Source organism: Rhinoderma darwinii, unplaced genomic scaffold (assembly GCF_050947455.1).
Source record: "Rhinoderma darwinii isolate aRhiDar2 unplaced genomic scaffold, aRhiDar2.hap1 Scaffold_390, whole genome shotgun sequence".
Lineage (NCBI taxonomy): Eukaryota > Metazoa > Chordata > Amphibia > Anura > Rhinodermatidae > Rhinoderma > Rhinoderma darwinii.
Genome location: NW_027463524.1, coordinates 18380 through 34947, shown reverse-complemented (window position 1 = coordinate 34947; position 16568 = coordinate 18380). Strand labels below are relative to the sequence as shown.

General features: G+C 48.7%; 1 protein-coding gene across 2 annotated transcripts; it reads right to left on the bottom strand.

Moving 5' to 3' along the window:
- Positions 1-6041: 6041 nt before the first annotated feature.
- GTF3C4 (general transcription factor IIIC subunit 4) lies at positions 6042-16470 on the bottom strand. 2 transcript variants are annotated; one of them, XM_075848359.1, is made up of 5 exons: positions 16139-16470; positions 10990-12759; positions 9230-9360; positions 8406-8494; positions 6042-7581 (listed from the first exon to the last, which is right to left on the bottom strand). In XM_075848359.1, the coding sequence occupies exons 1-5, from the start codon at positions 16400-16402 to the stop codon at positions 7517-7519; spliced, it is 2319 nt and encodes a 772-aa protein (XP_075704474.1). In that variant the 5' UTR covers positions 16403-16470; the 3' UTR covers positions 6042-7516. The 2 variants fall into 2 exon arrangements, with proteins under 2 accessions (XP_075704474.1, XP_075704475.1); XM_075848360.1 differs by lacking the exons at positions 6042-7581; positions 8406-8494 and having other exon boundaries at positions 9236-9360; positions 10947-12759.
- Between the last annotated feature and the right edge of the window lie 98 nt (positions 16471-16568).

Below are 16568 nucleotides of genomic sequence, written 5' to 3'. Positions count from 1 at the left end.
TGACCAGTTTGCAGTGTAGCGTCTCTCCATTTAACTCTATGGTAGATACGTGGCCAACCCTCATCACATGGTCTTCTATGACTGTCCAACAATCCAGAATATTTGATAATCCAGCACCTGTCGGGTCATTGCCCCCCGCCCCCCCCCCCCACAGTAACGTCCTGATTTTCATATAGATCAAACTGTAGCACTCCAGCTGTTGCAAAACTACAACTCCCAGCATGCTGACCAGCCACAGGTAGATCACTGGTATAATTTATGGTGGGCTCTGAGTTAACCCAATAGGAGACCCTTTGATTGGAGGATAAAGCTGCGTGAAGCTCCGCACCTCCCAGATCCGTATTTGTTCCACCTTTCCGAGCGGCGGCTGATAACAGCGGATGTGGCGAGGGATAGACGTAGCGCGAGCCTTTGTCTGCAGACGACATGAAAGGACGACGTGATGGAACACACAGGTTCTCCGCTGGCGCCGCTTACACTGAGGGAGACGCTGATCTTCTGTCACATCGGCATCCGGCGCCTTTTATGTGGAAATGTCGTCTTGAAGTCGCGGCGTAGACGGTGATTCTGTTCTGGGGAGAGCGGATTCCTTTTTATGTGGTGACTTCTAAGCGTCTTTCTTCTCGCGTAGAGGTGGATGTTACGGGCGTGTACGTACATCTGTGTGTGGCGCCGCTGCTCGTCTCTGCATCGTATACACGTAGGGAGATAAACTAACGCCGCGAGGGAAGTCCCGGCTAATAAGTGCCCCCCCTGTCGTCCCCTCACCTCTCGTCAGATCTGTGGCGGCATGTTTACCAGTGCCCCGACAATACTGGGAGTTGTAGTCTCACAACAGCTGCATCGCCGCAGGTTCATAGACATTTATACAAATCACAGTTTTGTTGATCGGCTCCAAAAAAGTTTCCTGCACCTCTTAAAACATTCACACTAGGTTTCAGGAAGCTGAGATATGGGGTGTTGTAGTCTAGGATGCTGAGATATGAGGAGCTGTTTGGTGGTGTCTTAGACGCTAAGATATGGGGAGTTGTGGTCTAGGATGATGAGATATAAGGAGCTGTTTGGTGGTGTTTTACATGCTAAGATATGGGGAGTTGTAGTCTAGGATGATGAGATATAAGGAGCTGTTTGGTGGTGTCTTACATGCTAAGATATGGGGAGTTGTAGTCTAGGATGATGAGATATAAGGAGCTGTTTGGTGGTGTCTTACATGCTAAGATATGTGGAGTTGTAGTCTGGAGCTGTTTGGTGTCTTACATGCTCAGATATGGGGAGTTGTGGTCTAGGATGATGAGATATAAGGAGCTGTTTGGTGGTGTCTTACATGCTCAGATATGGGGAGTTGTGGTCTAGGATGATGAGATATAAGGAGCTGTTTGGTGGTGTCTTACATGCTCAGATATGGGGAGTTGTGGTCTAGGATGATGAGATATGAGGAGCTGTTTGGTGGTGTTTTACATGCTCAGATATGGGGAGTTGTAGTCTAGGATGATGAGATATGAGAAGCTGTTTGGTGTCTTAGACGCTCAGATATGGGGAGTTGTAGTCTAGGAAGCTGAGAATGGGGAGTTGTTTGATGGGTTCTGAAAAAAGACATGAATGGTCGTCCCCATTTTGTCCCTCGATGTTTGATATACAGGCGGAGAGAAGGGTAAAGTAGCAGCACAGATCTCAGCTTCCTGAACCCTGCTGATTGTGAGACGCTTTAAAGGAACGCTCCAGGAAATGTTTTATGCCTTGTGCAGCGTGTGAGGGGGCGGAGCATGACACAGGGATTCATAGACAACCAAAGAGAATCCTGAGTCATGCCCCGCGCCCTCACACTCTGCACTGGGTGTTCGTCTTTACTGGAGTGTCCCTTTAAGGCCTCAGTTCACATGTAGGGTTAGTAATGCAGCAAAGTCCGCGCACCCTCCAAACCCACAACAATTAGGACGGACTCCAAACGGGAGGAGATGGCGGGAACAGCCCCCGACCTCACCCATGATAGAACGTCACCATCTGCTCGTCTGGCAGGAGCCCCCCCTTATTTAATACAATGATCCCTGTTGTCGCTGTGCCGCCCTCACAACACATGCTTTTCTTTCACGGAGCCGGACTGGTGACTGGCAGGAGCGGGCAGGATGCATTGTTGTTGGAGCGGGGCCGGGGTGCCAGGTTGGCGCGGTTTCTGCCATTATGAAGTGGCTACTTTTTAATGATGCAAACAACACATGGCAGGGGATGGGAGCCAATGTTAAATTACAGATGGCATGGGAAGTCACATCTAGCACGAGGTGGCAGGCGATGCTTTAACTGGTCGTGCTGCCCCATCAGTGCCCATCCTGGCTATGTCCACCACAGCTGATAGACTCACATGACGACTGGTGCCAACATAGGGCAATAACGCTTGATGCGGCGATCCCTCAGTGTCATGGCGCAGAAGCCACCGCAATAACAAGCAAACAGAACTACGGGTACGGCCTGGACGCTCGCCATGATTTAATAGCGCCCGCTTCTTTTTAGAAACTTTTGAGGTGTGGAGCGGGCAAAGCTTAAAGGGCAACTCCGCAAACGTTTTATTTCGTTAGGTCAGCTGGATTTTAGTCTTAGATGGTTTGGCCGTGTGTCGTCCCCACGAGGTGAGATAAGCAGCTGCTGCAGAACCTCCTAATACACACACCTCAGCTGCTGCAGAACCTCCTAATGCACACACCTCAGCTGCTGCAGAACCTCCTAATGCACACACCACAGCTGCTGCAGAACCTAATGCACACACCTCAGCTGCTGCAGAACCTCCTAATGCACACACCTCAGCTGCTGCAGAACCTCCTAATACACACCTCAGCTGCTGCAGAACCTCCTAATACACACACCTCAGCTGCTGCAGAGCCTCCTAATACACACCTTAGCTGCTGCAGAACCTCCTAATACACACACCTCAGCTGCCGCAGGACCTCCTAATGCACACACCTCAGCTGCTGCAGGACCTCCTAATGCACACACCTCAGCTGCCGCAGAACCTCCTAATGCACACACCTCAGCTGCCGCAGAACCTCCTAATACACACACCTCAGCTGCCGCAGGACCTCCTAATGCACACACCTCAGCTGCCGCAGAACCTCCTAATACACACACCTCAGCTGCCGCAGAACCTCCTAATGCACACACCTCAGCTGCCGCAGAACCTCCTAATGCACACACCTCAGCTGCCGCAGAGCCTCCTAATGCACACACCTCAGCTGCCGCAGGACCTCCTAATACACACACCTCAGCTGCCGCAGGACCTCCTAATACACACACCTCAGCTGCCGCAGAACCTCCTAATGCACACACCTCAGCTGCCGCAGAACCTCCTAATGCACACACCTCAGCTGCCGCAGAACCTCCTAATGCACACACCTCAGCTGCCGCAGAGCCTCCTAATGCACACACCTCAGCTGCCGCAGGACCTCCTAATACACACACCTCAGCTGCCGCAGGACCTCCTAATGCACACACCTCAGCTGCCGCAGAACCTCCTAATACACACACCTCAGCTGCCGCAGGACCTCCTAATGCACACACCTCAGCTGCCGCAGGACCTCCTAATGCACACACCTCAGCTGCCGCAGAACCTCCTAATGCACACACCTCAGCTGCCGCAGAACCTCCTAATGCACACACCTCAGCTGCCGCAGAACCTCCTAATACACACACCTCAGCTGCCGCAGAACATCCTAATACACACACCTCAGCTACCGCAGAACCTCCTAATACACACACCTCAGCTGCCGCAGAGCCTCCTAATGCACACACCTCAGCTGCCGCAGAGCCTCCTAATACACACACCTCAGCTGCCGCAGGACCTCCTAATACACACACCTCAGCTGCCGCAGAACCTCCTAATACACACACCTCAGCTGCCGCAGAACCTCCTAATGCACACACCTCAGCTGCCGCAGGACCTCCTAATGCACACACCTCAGCTGCCGCAGGACCTCCTAATACACAAACCTCAGCTGCCGCAGGACCTCCTAATACACACACCTCAGCTGCCGCAGAACCTCCTAATACACACACCTCAGCTGCCGCAGAGCCTCCTAATACACACACCTCAGCTGCCGCAGCGCCTCCTAATACACACACCTCAGCTGCTGCAGAACCTCCTAATACACACACCTCAGCTTCCGCAGGACCTCCTAATGCACACACCTCAGCTGCCGCAGAACCTCCTAATGCACACACCTCAGCTGCCGCAGAGCCTCCTAATGCACACACCTCAGCTGCCGCAGGACCTCCTAATGCACACACCTCAGCTGCTGCAGGACCTCCTAATACACACACCTCAGCTGCTGCAGAACCTCCTAATACACACCTCAGCTGCTGCAGAACCTCCTAATACACACAGCTGCTGCAGGACCTCCTAATACACACACCTCAGCTGCTGCAGAACCTCCTAATACACACACCTCAGCTGCCGCAGAGCCTCCTAATACACACACCTCAGCTGCCGCAGCGCCTCCTAATACACACACCTCAGCTGCCGCAGAACCTCCTAATACACACACCTCAGCTGCCGCAGAACCTCCTAATACACACACCTCAGCTGCCGCAGAACCTCCTAATGCACACACCTCAGCTGCCGCAGAGCCTCCTAATACACACACCTCAGCTGCCGCAGCGCCTCCTAATACACACACCTCAGCTGCCGCAGAACCTCCTAATACACACACCTCAGCTTCCGCAGGACCTCCTAATGCACACACCTCAGCTGCCGCAGAACCTCCTAATGCACACACCTCAGCTGCTGCAGAACCTCCTAATGCACACACCTCAGCTGCCGCAGAACCTAATACACACACCTCAGCTGCTGCAGAACCTCATATTGTACACACCACAGCTGCTGCAGAACCTCATATTGTACACACCACAGCTGCTGCAGCACCTTATAATACGCACATCTCGGCTGCTACAGATCTTCCTAATGCACACACCTCAGCTGCTGCAGGACCTCCTAATGCACACACCTCAGCTGCTGCAGGACCTCCTAATGCACACACCTCAGCTGCCGCAGAACCTCCTAATGCACACACCACAGCTGCTGCAGAACCTAATACACACACCTCAGCTGCCGCAGGACCTCCTAATACACACACCTCAACTGCTGCAGGACCTCCTAATACACACACCTCAGCTGCTGCAGAACCTCCTAATACACACACCTCGGCTGCCGCAGGACCTCCTAATACACACACCTCAGCTGCTGCAGAACCTCCTAATACACACACCTCAGCTGCTGCAGAACCTCCTAATACACACCTCAGCTGCTGCAGGACCTATAATTTAAAAGAATAAGGGGATTTACTTTATCATGAATAGGAAACTTTTCCTTGCTCTTCAAAAAGAGGTTCTGCAGCAGCTGAGGCGTGTGTATAAGAAGTGTACCCATAGTATAAATGATAAAGAATATTACAAATACAGGAATAACACTCAGCCCGCGGCCTCCTCCCGTCATGTGGTCAGAGCTCCCTGGTGACATGTAATATTCTTATAATGTACGGGGGGGGGGGGGGGGCACTATCCAATATATTATATCATATCAGGAAGGCCGGACGAGTAGGAATCAGCGCGTATACAGGACGGTGTAACGATCACACGGAGGCGCCGCTCATCTTATAAACCTCTTTATTCACCGTAACGACAATTACAAAGAAACGTAGAAAATAATTGTATAAATATCCACAAAACCATCACAGGGGGAGCGGGCGGAATATTTACAGGGATCGGACAATACACTTAAAGGAGCACTCCGGTTTTTTTTATTGCACCCTCCAGTTATACATTGGTGTGGGGGGGGGTTGTGTGTAGAAATACCTACCGATCCCCGCATCTTGTCTTTTTCGGGTCCAGCGCCGCCCACGTGATCTTCCCTCTGTCTTGTCTGGAGTCGCTGCATTTCTATGGAAGCCAGAACGAGAATCCATGAAGAGCAGCGACTCCAGACAAGACAGAGGGAAGATCACGTGGGCGGCGCTGGACCCGAAAAAGACAAGATGCGGGGATCGGTAGGTATTTCTCCACACAGCCCCCCCCCCCCACTGCAACACCAATGTATAACTGGAGGGTGCAATAAAAAAAAAAAGTGGAGTGCTTATTTAAAGGGGTTGTCCACTACTAAACAGCGGCATCTGGTGCCCGGAGATAGCGGGGTCCGGGTGTCAGACCTACACCAATTATACACGAATGACCTATCCGGTGGAGAGGTCATCAGTTGTCCGGTAGTCGACAACCCCTGAGCTTTACTCAGGGGCCGGAGTGTGCGCAACATGACCATCATCTGCCTCCGGCACGTGACCGCCTACGCAGTTATACTTTGTAGATGGAGCCGGCAACGTCACTAGGGAATACTGAATGAGATAAGCGGCTGCCGCTGCAGTGTAAGGTGGTGACATTTAAAGGGATGCTCCGCTTTGGACAATCCCTACTTGTTAGAAGGATCCCGTGACAATAATCATTAGGTGTCCCCCTGTTGGGACCCCAGCGATCAGCTGTGATCTGTAGGGAAACCGGCCAGTATTTCATTTCAGTGCAGCGCCGCCACAGGGGAAATGAAATATTACACATTATCCATTCATATCAATGTGGTGTAATACAGGACGGGTCCTCCTGAGACGCTCTGTGAAACCGCTCTCCACTCTGGATACTAAACAGAGGACCACCCCCCCCCCCCTCTATTACCCAGAAGTCCCTAATAGGGTTTATGACAATGGGTTATATAAAGTGGACGACCCCCTTTAAGCCAGGAATTCACTAGTTAAGGATTTAGGTGGAGAATGTCATTGAAGTGATAAATACGTTGGTCTAGAGGTTAGAGCGGGGGGATCCCACATTGCATCACATCCCCATATAAAAACTGCCCCCTATATTAGGACACGTCGTCGAGCAAACAAAAACTGCCCCCTGGTCATGTGACTATCTCTGTATATGTATTAAATAAAGACACGATGAGAGTAGTAGTGGGAGAGGAATCGGGATGTTATGACAAGACTTCAGCTTATACTGGATTTTCTCTGTTGCTTCGATAGTCTGGTCCTCTTACTGTCACACAGTCACCCATCTTCTCATTATAGCACAGCCCCTGACAACTGAAGCCTTGTCCTAAGTAATATCACGAGTGGACGTATCCAAGATTAGCACAACCCCTGCTGAAATACTCTGTGCTGCTTTAACCAATACTATCTGCTTAACATTAACACTGAGCAGTAACAGGACCATGGAAACCCTCCTCCCGGTTCAATGATCCTTCAAATAAATAAATTGAGATGTAGAAATTCCATCTCTCCAACCTCAAGAAAGTTCTTCCAAAAACTGAAGGTTTGCAAGGCCGCAGCCGTCTTCTCCACAGCAACCGACCAATCAGACACGTCTTTTGCAGACTGCTAAGTCATGTGACTTGTCCAGCGTCCACCACATAATGAGCCGCGTCACGATAACGTCACAGCTGGTTTTAAAGTTCTGGAAACATCTGTTTATTGGCACAAAAAAAAACAAAGTGCTAAAAAACGGGAGAGTCGCAGAGCGTGCAGGGCCCTTTAAGCAACCGCTTAATCCATTCCAAATCTGGAAGAGAAGATACAAAAGTCATGAGGAGGAGGAGGATGAGGATGATGTAGGGTTCACATTAGAGATCTACTAGTAAAGTGCTGGCCGATTCCAAGCAGCAACCAGCAGAATTGTAAATGCAGCTCTGGCTGTGACTGGAGTAGAAGCTCCGTACAGGGTAAGTGAAGACGAGTATTTGCACAGATTTGTATGTAGATTGTATCCGAGGTTCAGAAGAGGAGGCTGCGTTTATAAAGGGGTATTCCGGTTTTAGCACAGTCTTCTCGTATCCGGGCGCCTCACTGTAGACTGTTTGGGCAGTTATTTGGGGCATGTAAACGCTCCAATGAGGGAGAGGCGTTTCTATCCACACTACGCCATTGTTGATGCGGTCAGCATCGCCTATGGTCTCCGATGGTCACGTAGAGGGAGCGGCCAGTGTAAATGCCCATTAGGACTAGGGCCTCATACACACAGCTCCGTTATGTATGGGGTCATATTAGAGCCCCCATAGAAGTACATGGGGCCTTTACTGTACCCCCGCATGCCATACGTGCTGCGCTTTTCTACCCTAGAAGTAATTCGTACGTAGCGGTCCGACCTCGGCGCTGCGTTCGTAAGGCCTTTAGGTTCCGTTCACATCACGTTACAGCCCCGCGTTCTACACCGTATACACCGGATGTATCTATAGGCCCCCATTAACCTGACAGATGCCAAAAAGAGTGTCCTGGCAAACGCCAAGCTGTTTAACCTCTCAGGTGCCGCAATCAATACCGACCACGGGACTACCAGATGGGTTGGGGGCCTAACAATGGCCTATTAGGCTCTACTGTGACATTTACCTTCAGGGACCGGGTGCCTGGCGATACTGTCATGAAGTAAGCACCTCCGATACACTAGAGTCTGACACGCCTGAAACGTCAAGAAACACCTGAAACGACACAGTCCACAGTCAGGTAAAATGGCAAACGCTGCCCAACTACTTCCGAACAGAGGCCTAAACGGACTAGAAATAAAGAGGTTCAGTAATTATAGAAGAGAAGTCACTCAATGAACCTGCTTTCTATTCTGCATGGGTTTCCAGTTCTATGAATGCAGCCTGCAATGTAAAGAATGGTGGTGATCATGGCTACATTTGTGGACATGTATAGACTACTAATCCTCACACATATAATACAGTCTATATGTATAGGAGTATATCCAATATAGACTACAGGAAAAAGTGGATTTACTATAAACAGGACGTAGCCATGACAACCAGAACAAAATCCCCCATTCTTTACACTGCAGGTTGCCTTTAGAAAACAGGGCAAACAAGGTTTATATTATAAAGCAACTTATTTTTTTTTATAAAAGGGGTCGGACTCAGCCCATCACCAATGTCTGATCATCAGGGTGCGACTCCGGTGACCCCCACCCATGCTAGAACACTAGGGGAGCGCTGTGAAACTTTGTCTGCGGTCGGCTCCACTTCACTTTTTACTACATCCGCATGGATGGTCATCAACCCTAATGGCCGTCCATGCGCCCACAGGGAGAAAGCCGACAGCAGACAAAGTGGCACAGCTGGCGACACGACAAGTTTTGGATGGATTGTGCCGCACATCTGAATGACAGTCGGGGGTCAGATAAATAAAGGGGCGACACGTGGGATCCCGGCTCTTACCTCGGCCACAGATGTCCGTTCGGGCAGAGAGCCTTCTTACTGTCCGTGAAGGGCAAAACCTCCTTACACAAGCTGCAGTACTCCGGGAACGTCTGCTTATTCATCTTCTTCTCCACGTGTCCGATAAGGATCTGCAGGGGTTAATGTTGGAAAGAAACAGATAGAACTAGTGCAAAAAACTGATCTTAAAGGGCCGATATCCCAAATCCAGAGCTTATAAAATTGCAGCAATGTTCGGGGGGGGTTTCTAGACTTCCGGTCACTCATTCTATAGAACAACACTACAGTCAGCCGAACCCCAGCCTAGAATGGCTGATATAAGAAAGCAATAGATCTTAGGGTGCGGTTAAATGCGAGTTACATTGAAGGTCTGAAATCCGTGAAAAAAACGGCCTCCGTACCACCCTGATTTTTTTACCCTACAGGTGGATGATCCACATTCATTGTACAGTACTTTGCTGCGGATACGTGGTACGATCTCTAAAAAGAAGAGGTAGAAGCGCTCGGGCGAGTGTTGTTCCGCTTCGCTTCTGATCGGCTTTGTACGAGATCACAAATATTCAGTTGAGCCGGTACACCGCTCCGTGGAGGGCCAATCAGAAATGAAGCTGAACAGCGCCCCCTCCCTGAGCATTTCTACTGCTGCTTTTTAGCGATTGGTGGGGGGGGGGGGGTCTCAGCGCTCGGACCCCCACCAATCCAAACCTCTGACATGTCACGGACACGTCAAAAGTTTTTATTAAGAAGTTTAGTTACCCTTTAAAATTTCTACAACTTTCTAATAGAATATCAATGGCTCTGCATTTTAACCCTTTCAGGACCAATGGTCACCGATGCCTCAATTGTAAGTTTTGCCATACGTTCTATTACACAGTTAAAACTTTTGAACTTAAAGTCGAATATCCGGAGAATATATTGTGTCCGGTAAAGTCACGGACGCCCAGACGAAAAGTCGACGGAACGCATTGAAGTCAGTGGGTTCCGGCGGTGTCGGTTGCTTCCGTTATTCCCTTGTTCTGCTCCTCTGACGATTGGGAAAAGTTTGTTTACAAACAAGCATTTCAGGGATCACCACGATTCGTTAATCATGGTGATCACATGCTCAGAAGCCAAGCCAATTGGTTCGCCTGTCAGAGAGAGCGGGGAGCCGGGGACACCCACACCGCCGGCGTCACAGCGCTCCATTCAGCGCTACGCCGGCGGAAGCAGAGGACTGTAGATTAACGTCCCGGCTGCACGGGGCATATGCGGCTAGGACATGAATCTACATAGTGGCGACATGAAGGGGTTAAAGATCACTGCTTGCTGTTAATAAACAGAAACACACATTGCTTTCAACTGCTCCCGGTCTAGTCCGGCTCACAAAGCTGCTGTTTGTGACAATGCAGCAGTCTATACAATCCTCCGTGAGCTAAACACATCAGCAGCACAAATGTATCACCAGTCCTGGTAGTTTGCTACAATGTATCAGTCAAGTCCAGACTGTATAGCTCACAGAGTATTGTCCTGACTGGATATAATTGCAGCAGACCCTCAGGTTTATTAGGTTTTCAGCCGATAAATAAAAACAAGAATGTTGTCATTCTCTGACAGCAAGCAGAGATCTTAATAATGGTAAGGAATTGCAACAAAATATATTAGAAAGCTGCAGAACTTTAAAAAACGAAAACAAAGTAACACTTCAAAATTCTGTAGCAGCGGAGAACTTGAAACAAACCATTGGTAACTGCTTCATGCAAAAGGGAAGCTAGGTGGCGCACCTGTGACGTCCGATCCTCACTGTCCTTGTTGGCCATGAGATAGGCGCAGACGCCGCGTGTCGGGATAGTTGTATACTCCGTGATGCCTGTGTGTAGATAGACTTCCCCCAGGACATGCTTCATGTGTTCCCGGGTTATATGGGCCTCCACAGCATTGATCTTCTGTTGGATCTCCCGGAGACCTTCCTCTGCCGCACTACAATCCCCATCAGGCAATGTTTTATCGGGACTAATCTGACTCACGTCCCCTTCTTCAGTCTGGTCTTTCTGCTCCTCGACCACGCTGGTCTCCACAAAGATGTCCTCCGCCTTCGAGAGTTTAGACTCCTTGTGATACGGCTTCCACACCACCTCCGAAGAGGTTTTCTTGAACGACTGGTACCAAACCCTCAGAAGGAAGAGTTGGAACCTCCAGAAGTACAAGGGTCCACCCTCGATCTTTTTGTCCAAAGCGTCCATCAAAAACTGAGGGATGATCTTATCTTTCAGGACCTTCCAACGTACCAGATCTGTTAGATCCATCTGCCGGAAGAGGTTATGGCCGGAGGTCTCCAGAAGCTGAGCTGCCGATTCCTCAAACGTCTTGAGGGCCACAAAACGGACATGAAAGTTCTTATTGACCGGATGGACGCCATTATTCATACCTTCCGACGTGACGCAGGCGAGGTAGGCACCGTACGGGCTGACGGCGATGCCGTGGGACTTCACCGCGCCAAACATGTCCGACAACTTGATGAGCTGGTTCTCGAACTTCAGAGCGACGTTGGTGAAGATGGGAATGAGCTGTTGGACCTTGCCGTCTATAGAGCAGGTATAAATGGTGCCGTTCTGCCTGTCCACGGCCATGGAGACGATCGGCAAGGAGTGGAGTCCGGTCACGTGGGAGTTGTGGACATTGAGGCCGGCTTTGGATATTAACAATAAACACCAGAAGACGTACGATCCCCGCGCCGCCACCACCAGGCTGCAGCTGCACTTTTGGTAGGGATGATAAAGCGCTACACACCGGATACTGTGGACAGGCAGGCGGTCAGTCTCTTGCCAGAGAATCACAGGCTGCCGTAAAGTAAAATACCCCTTCACAGCTTTTAAGTTCACCGGGATGATTTTGACAGGACCCAAGGTGCTTCCGATGATCAGGCCGCTCATTTTACGGTTGCTGTGCTCGTATTCCCACCACGCCAGGACGCTGGGGGACTCGATTCCGGAAACGATGGTGTTGCAGGAGATAATGGAGGAGTGGTCCTTTATGGGCAGCTGAAACTGCCACACTGCAACATCGCCGTTTTCGAAGAGCACGGCCAAAAGGACAGTGCCCACGACCTTGCAGGTGTTATTTTCCAAAATCTCTTGGGTGGTGCATATACCCGACCACTCCATCCTGACCGGGGTCTGCATTCTGTGCCGCCGCTCGTACTCCACAAAGTCCTCCAGGTCTCCGGCCTTGTCCGCATCGGTCACCGCGTAGTTGCTTTGAGCCAGACGTTCACTGTACATGTCGGTTAGGTCCGCCAGCTGTTTCCACTGAAGACGGTCAAAATTGGCATTGATGGTCAACCGATTGTCCAAGGTCAGGACGGCCAAGAGGCATCTCCCATTGGCGTCGCAGCCCACGGGGGACCAGCAGGCGTACTTGTATCCTTGCAAAGGTGGCAGAGCCTTTCCTTCTGGGTTGAATACTCTGTCCAGCATGAACTTCTGACTGATCGCCGGGTCCTTTGATCTGGCAAACTTTGCTCTGCACTGCTCCATGTCTTTTGACGATCCGACCTGAAAAGAGAGAAGGAGAAATTCATTCAATATCAGGATCTTTTCATCATTCAAAAGGTACATTTAGTATAAGTGTGAAACAAACATTTTGTGGAATTGTCCCTTAAAAAGGATATGAGTCACATCCTGTATTATACTCCAGAGCTGCGCTCACTATTCTGCTGGTGGAGACACTGTATACATACATTACATTACTTATCCTGTACTGATCCTGAGTTACATCCTGTATTATACTCCAGAGCTGCACTCACTATTCTGCTGGTGGAGTCACTGTGTACATACATTACATTACTTATCCTGTACTGATCCTGAGTTATATCCTGTATTATACTCCAGAGCTGCACTCACTATTCTGCTGGTGGAGTCACTGTGTACATACATTACATTACTTATCCTGTACTGATCCGGAGTTACATCCTGTATTATACTCCAGAGCTGCGCTCACTATTCTGCTGGTGGAGACACTGTATACATACATTACATTACTTATCCTGTACTGATCCTGAGTTACATCCTGTATTATACTCCAGAGCTGCACTCACTATTCTGCTGGTGGAGTCACTGTGTACATACATTACATTACTTATCCTGTACTGATCCTGAGTTATATCCTGTATTATACTCCAGAGCTGCACTCACTATTCTGCTGGTGGAGTCACTGTGTACATACATTACATTACTTATCCTGTACTGATCCGGAGTTACATCCTGTATTATACTCCAGAGCTGCACTCACTATTCTGCTGATGGAGTGACTGTGTACATACATTACATTACTTATCCTGTACTGATCCTGAGTTACATCCTGTATTATACTCCAGAGCTGCACTCACTATTCTGCTGGTGGAGTCACTGTTTACATACATTACTTATCCTGTACTGATCCTGAGTTACATCCTGTATTATACTCCAGAGCTGCACTCACTATTCTGCTGGTGGAGTCACTGTGTACATACATTACATTACTTATCCTGTACTGATCCTGAGTTACATCCTGTATTATACTCCAGAGCTGCACTCACTATTCTGCTGGTGGAGTCACTGTGTACATACATTACATTACTTATCCTGTACTGATCCTGAGTTACATCCTGTATTATACTCCAGAGCTGCACTCACTATTCTGCTTGTGGTGTCACTGTGTACATACATTACATTACTTATCCTGTACTGATCCTGAGTTATATCCTGTATTATACTCCAGAGCTGCACTCACTATTCTGCTGGTGGAGTCACTGTGTACATACATTACATTACTTATCCTGTACTGATCCTGAGTTATATCCTGTATTATACTCCAGAGCTGTGCTCACTATTCTGCTGGTGGAGTCACTGTGTACATACATTACATTACTTATCCTGTACTGATCCTGAGTTATATCCTGTATTATACTCCAGAGCTGCACTCACTATTCTGCTGGTGGAGTCACTGTGTACATACATTACATTACTTACCCAGTACTGATCCTGAGTTACATCCTGTATTATACTCCAGAGCTGCACTCACTATTCTGCTGGTGGAGTCACTGTGTACATACATTACATTACTTATCCTGTACTGATCCTGAGTTACATCCTGTATTATACTCCAGAGCTGCACTCACTATTCTGCTGGTGGAGTCACTGTGTACATACATTACATTACTTATCCTGTACTGATCCTGAGTTATATCCTGTATTATACTCCAGAGCTGCACTCACTATTCTGCTGGTGGAGTCACTGTGTACATACATTACATTACTTATCCTGTACTGACCCTGAGTTACATCCTGTATTATACTCCAGAGCTGCACTCACTATTCTGCTGGTGGAGTCACTGTGTACATACATTACTTATCCTGTACTGATCCTGAGTTACATCCTGTATTATACTCCAGAGCTGCACTCACTATTCTGCTGGTGGAGTCACTGTGTACATACATTACTTATCCTGTACTGATCCTGAGTTATATCCTGTATTATACTCCAGAGCTGCACTCACTATTCTGCTGGTGGAGTCACTGTGTACATACATTACATTACTTATCCTGTACTGATCCGGAGTTACATCCTGTATTATACTCCAGAGCTGCACTCACTATTCTGCTGGTGGTGTCACTGTGTACATACATTACATTACTTATCCTGTACTGATCCTGAGTTATATCCTGTATTATACTCCAGAGCTGCTCTCACTATTCTGCTGGTGGAGTCACTGTGTACATACATTACTTATCCTATACTGATCCTGAGTTACATCCTGTATTATACTCCAGAGCTGCACTCACTATTCTGCTGGTGGAGTCACTGTGTACATACATCACTTATCCTGTACTGATCCTGAGTTATATCCTGTATTATACTCCAGAGCTGCACTCACTATACTGCTGGTGGAGTCACTGTGTACATACATTACATTACTTATCCTGTACTGATCCTGAGTTATATCCTGTATTATACTCCAGAGCCGCACTCACTATTCTGCTGGTGGAGTCACTGTGTACATACATTACATTACTTATCCTGTACTGATCCTGAGTTACATCCTGCATTATACTCCAGAGCTGCACTCACTATTCTGCTGGTGGAGTCACTGTGTACATACATTACATTACTTATCTTGTACTGATCCTGAGTTATATCCTGTATTATACTCCAGAGCTGCACTCACTATTCTGCTGGTGGAGTCACTGTGTACATACATTACATTACTTATCCTGTACTGATCCTGAGTTACATCCTGTATTATACTCCAGAGCTGCGCTCACTATTCTGCTGGTGGAGTCACTGTGTACATACATTACATTACTTATCCTGTACTGATCCTGAGTTATATCCTGTATTATACTCCAGAGCTGCACTCACTATTCTGCTGGTGGAGTCACTGTGTACATACATTACATTACTTATCCTGTACTGATCCTGAGTTATATCCTGTATTACACTCCAGAGCTGCACTCACTATTCTGCTGGGGGAGTCACTGTGTACATACATTACATTACTTATCCTGTACTGATCCTGAGTTATATCCTGTATTATACTCCAGAGCTGCACTCACTATTCTGCTGGTGGAGTCACTGTGTACATACATTACATTACTTATCCTGTACTGATCCTGAGTTACATCCTGTATTATACTCCAGAGCTGCACTCACTATTCTGCTGGTGGAGTCACTGTGTACATACATTACATTACTTATCCTGTACGGATCCTGAGTTATATCCTGTATTATACTCCAGAGCTGCACTCACTATTCTGTCATTGGAAACAGTCAGTACGTTTGTCTACAGATTACCTGAGTGGAAGGCTGTGATAATATAAAATAATATCTATATAGTGGAAACATGGGCGGTTGCACGGAGTCTATGGCATAAAGGATGTAACATGGCACACTCACCCGGAGGGCGCAGGTCTTGAGGGGGGCGGGCACAGAGGTGCGGTGCAGGGAGAGCTCCGCGCTGCTGCTGTGGATGTCACACACCTGCTCCAGGACCGAGACGTTACTGCTAGTGCACACTGCAAGCCGGTGATCCTCCGACCATGACAGCGGCTCCAGCCCCGTAACTGGATACAGCAGCCTCACCGCCGGCTCCCGCTTGGTGACTGTGAGGCGGAAGCTTGGACGGGGCTCCTGCTCCGGCGGTTGCTGGGATTCTGACATCTTCTCCCGTTACCGTCTATACAGTGCGCCGTCATCACAGCGCGACGTCTATGGAGACAGGACCCCGCTACCATGGAGACCGAGCTGCCCGCGCATGCGCCTGACAGCAAATGAAATTTATTTTTAGAGTTATTTGTTATTAGGCCGCAAACATGAAAGCAACCAA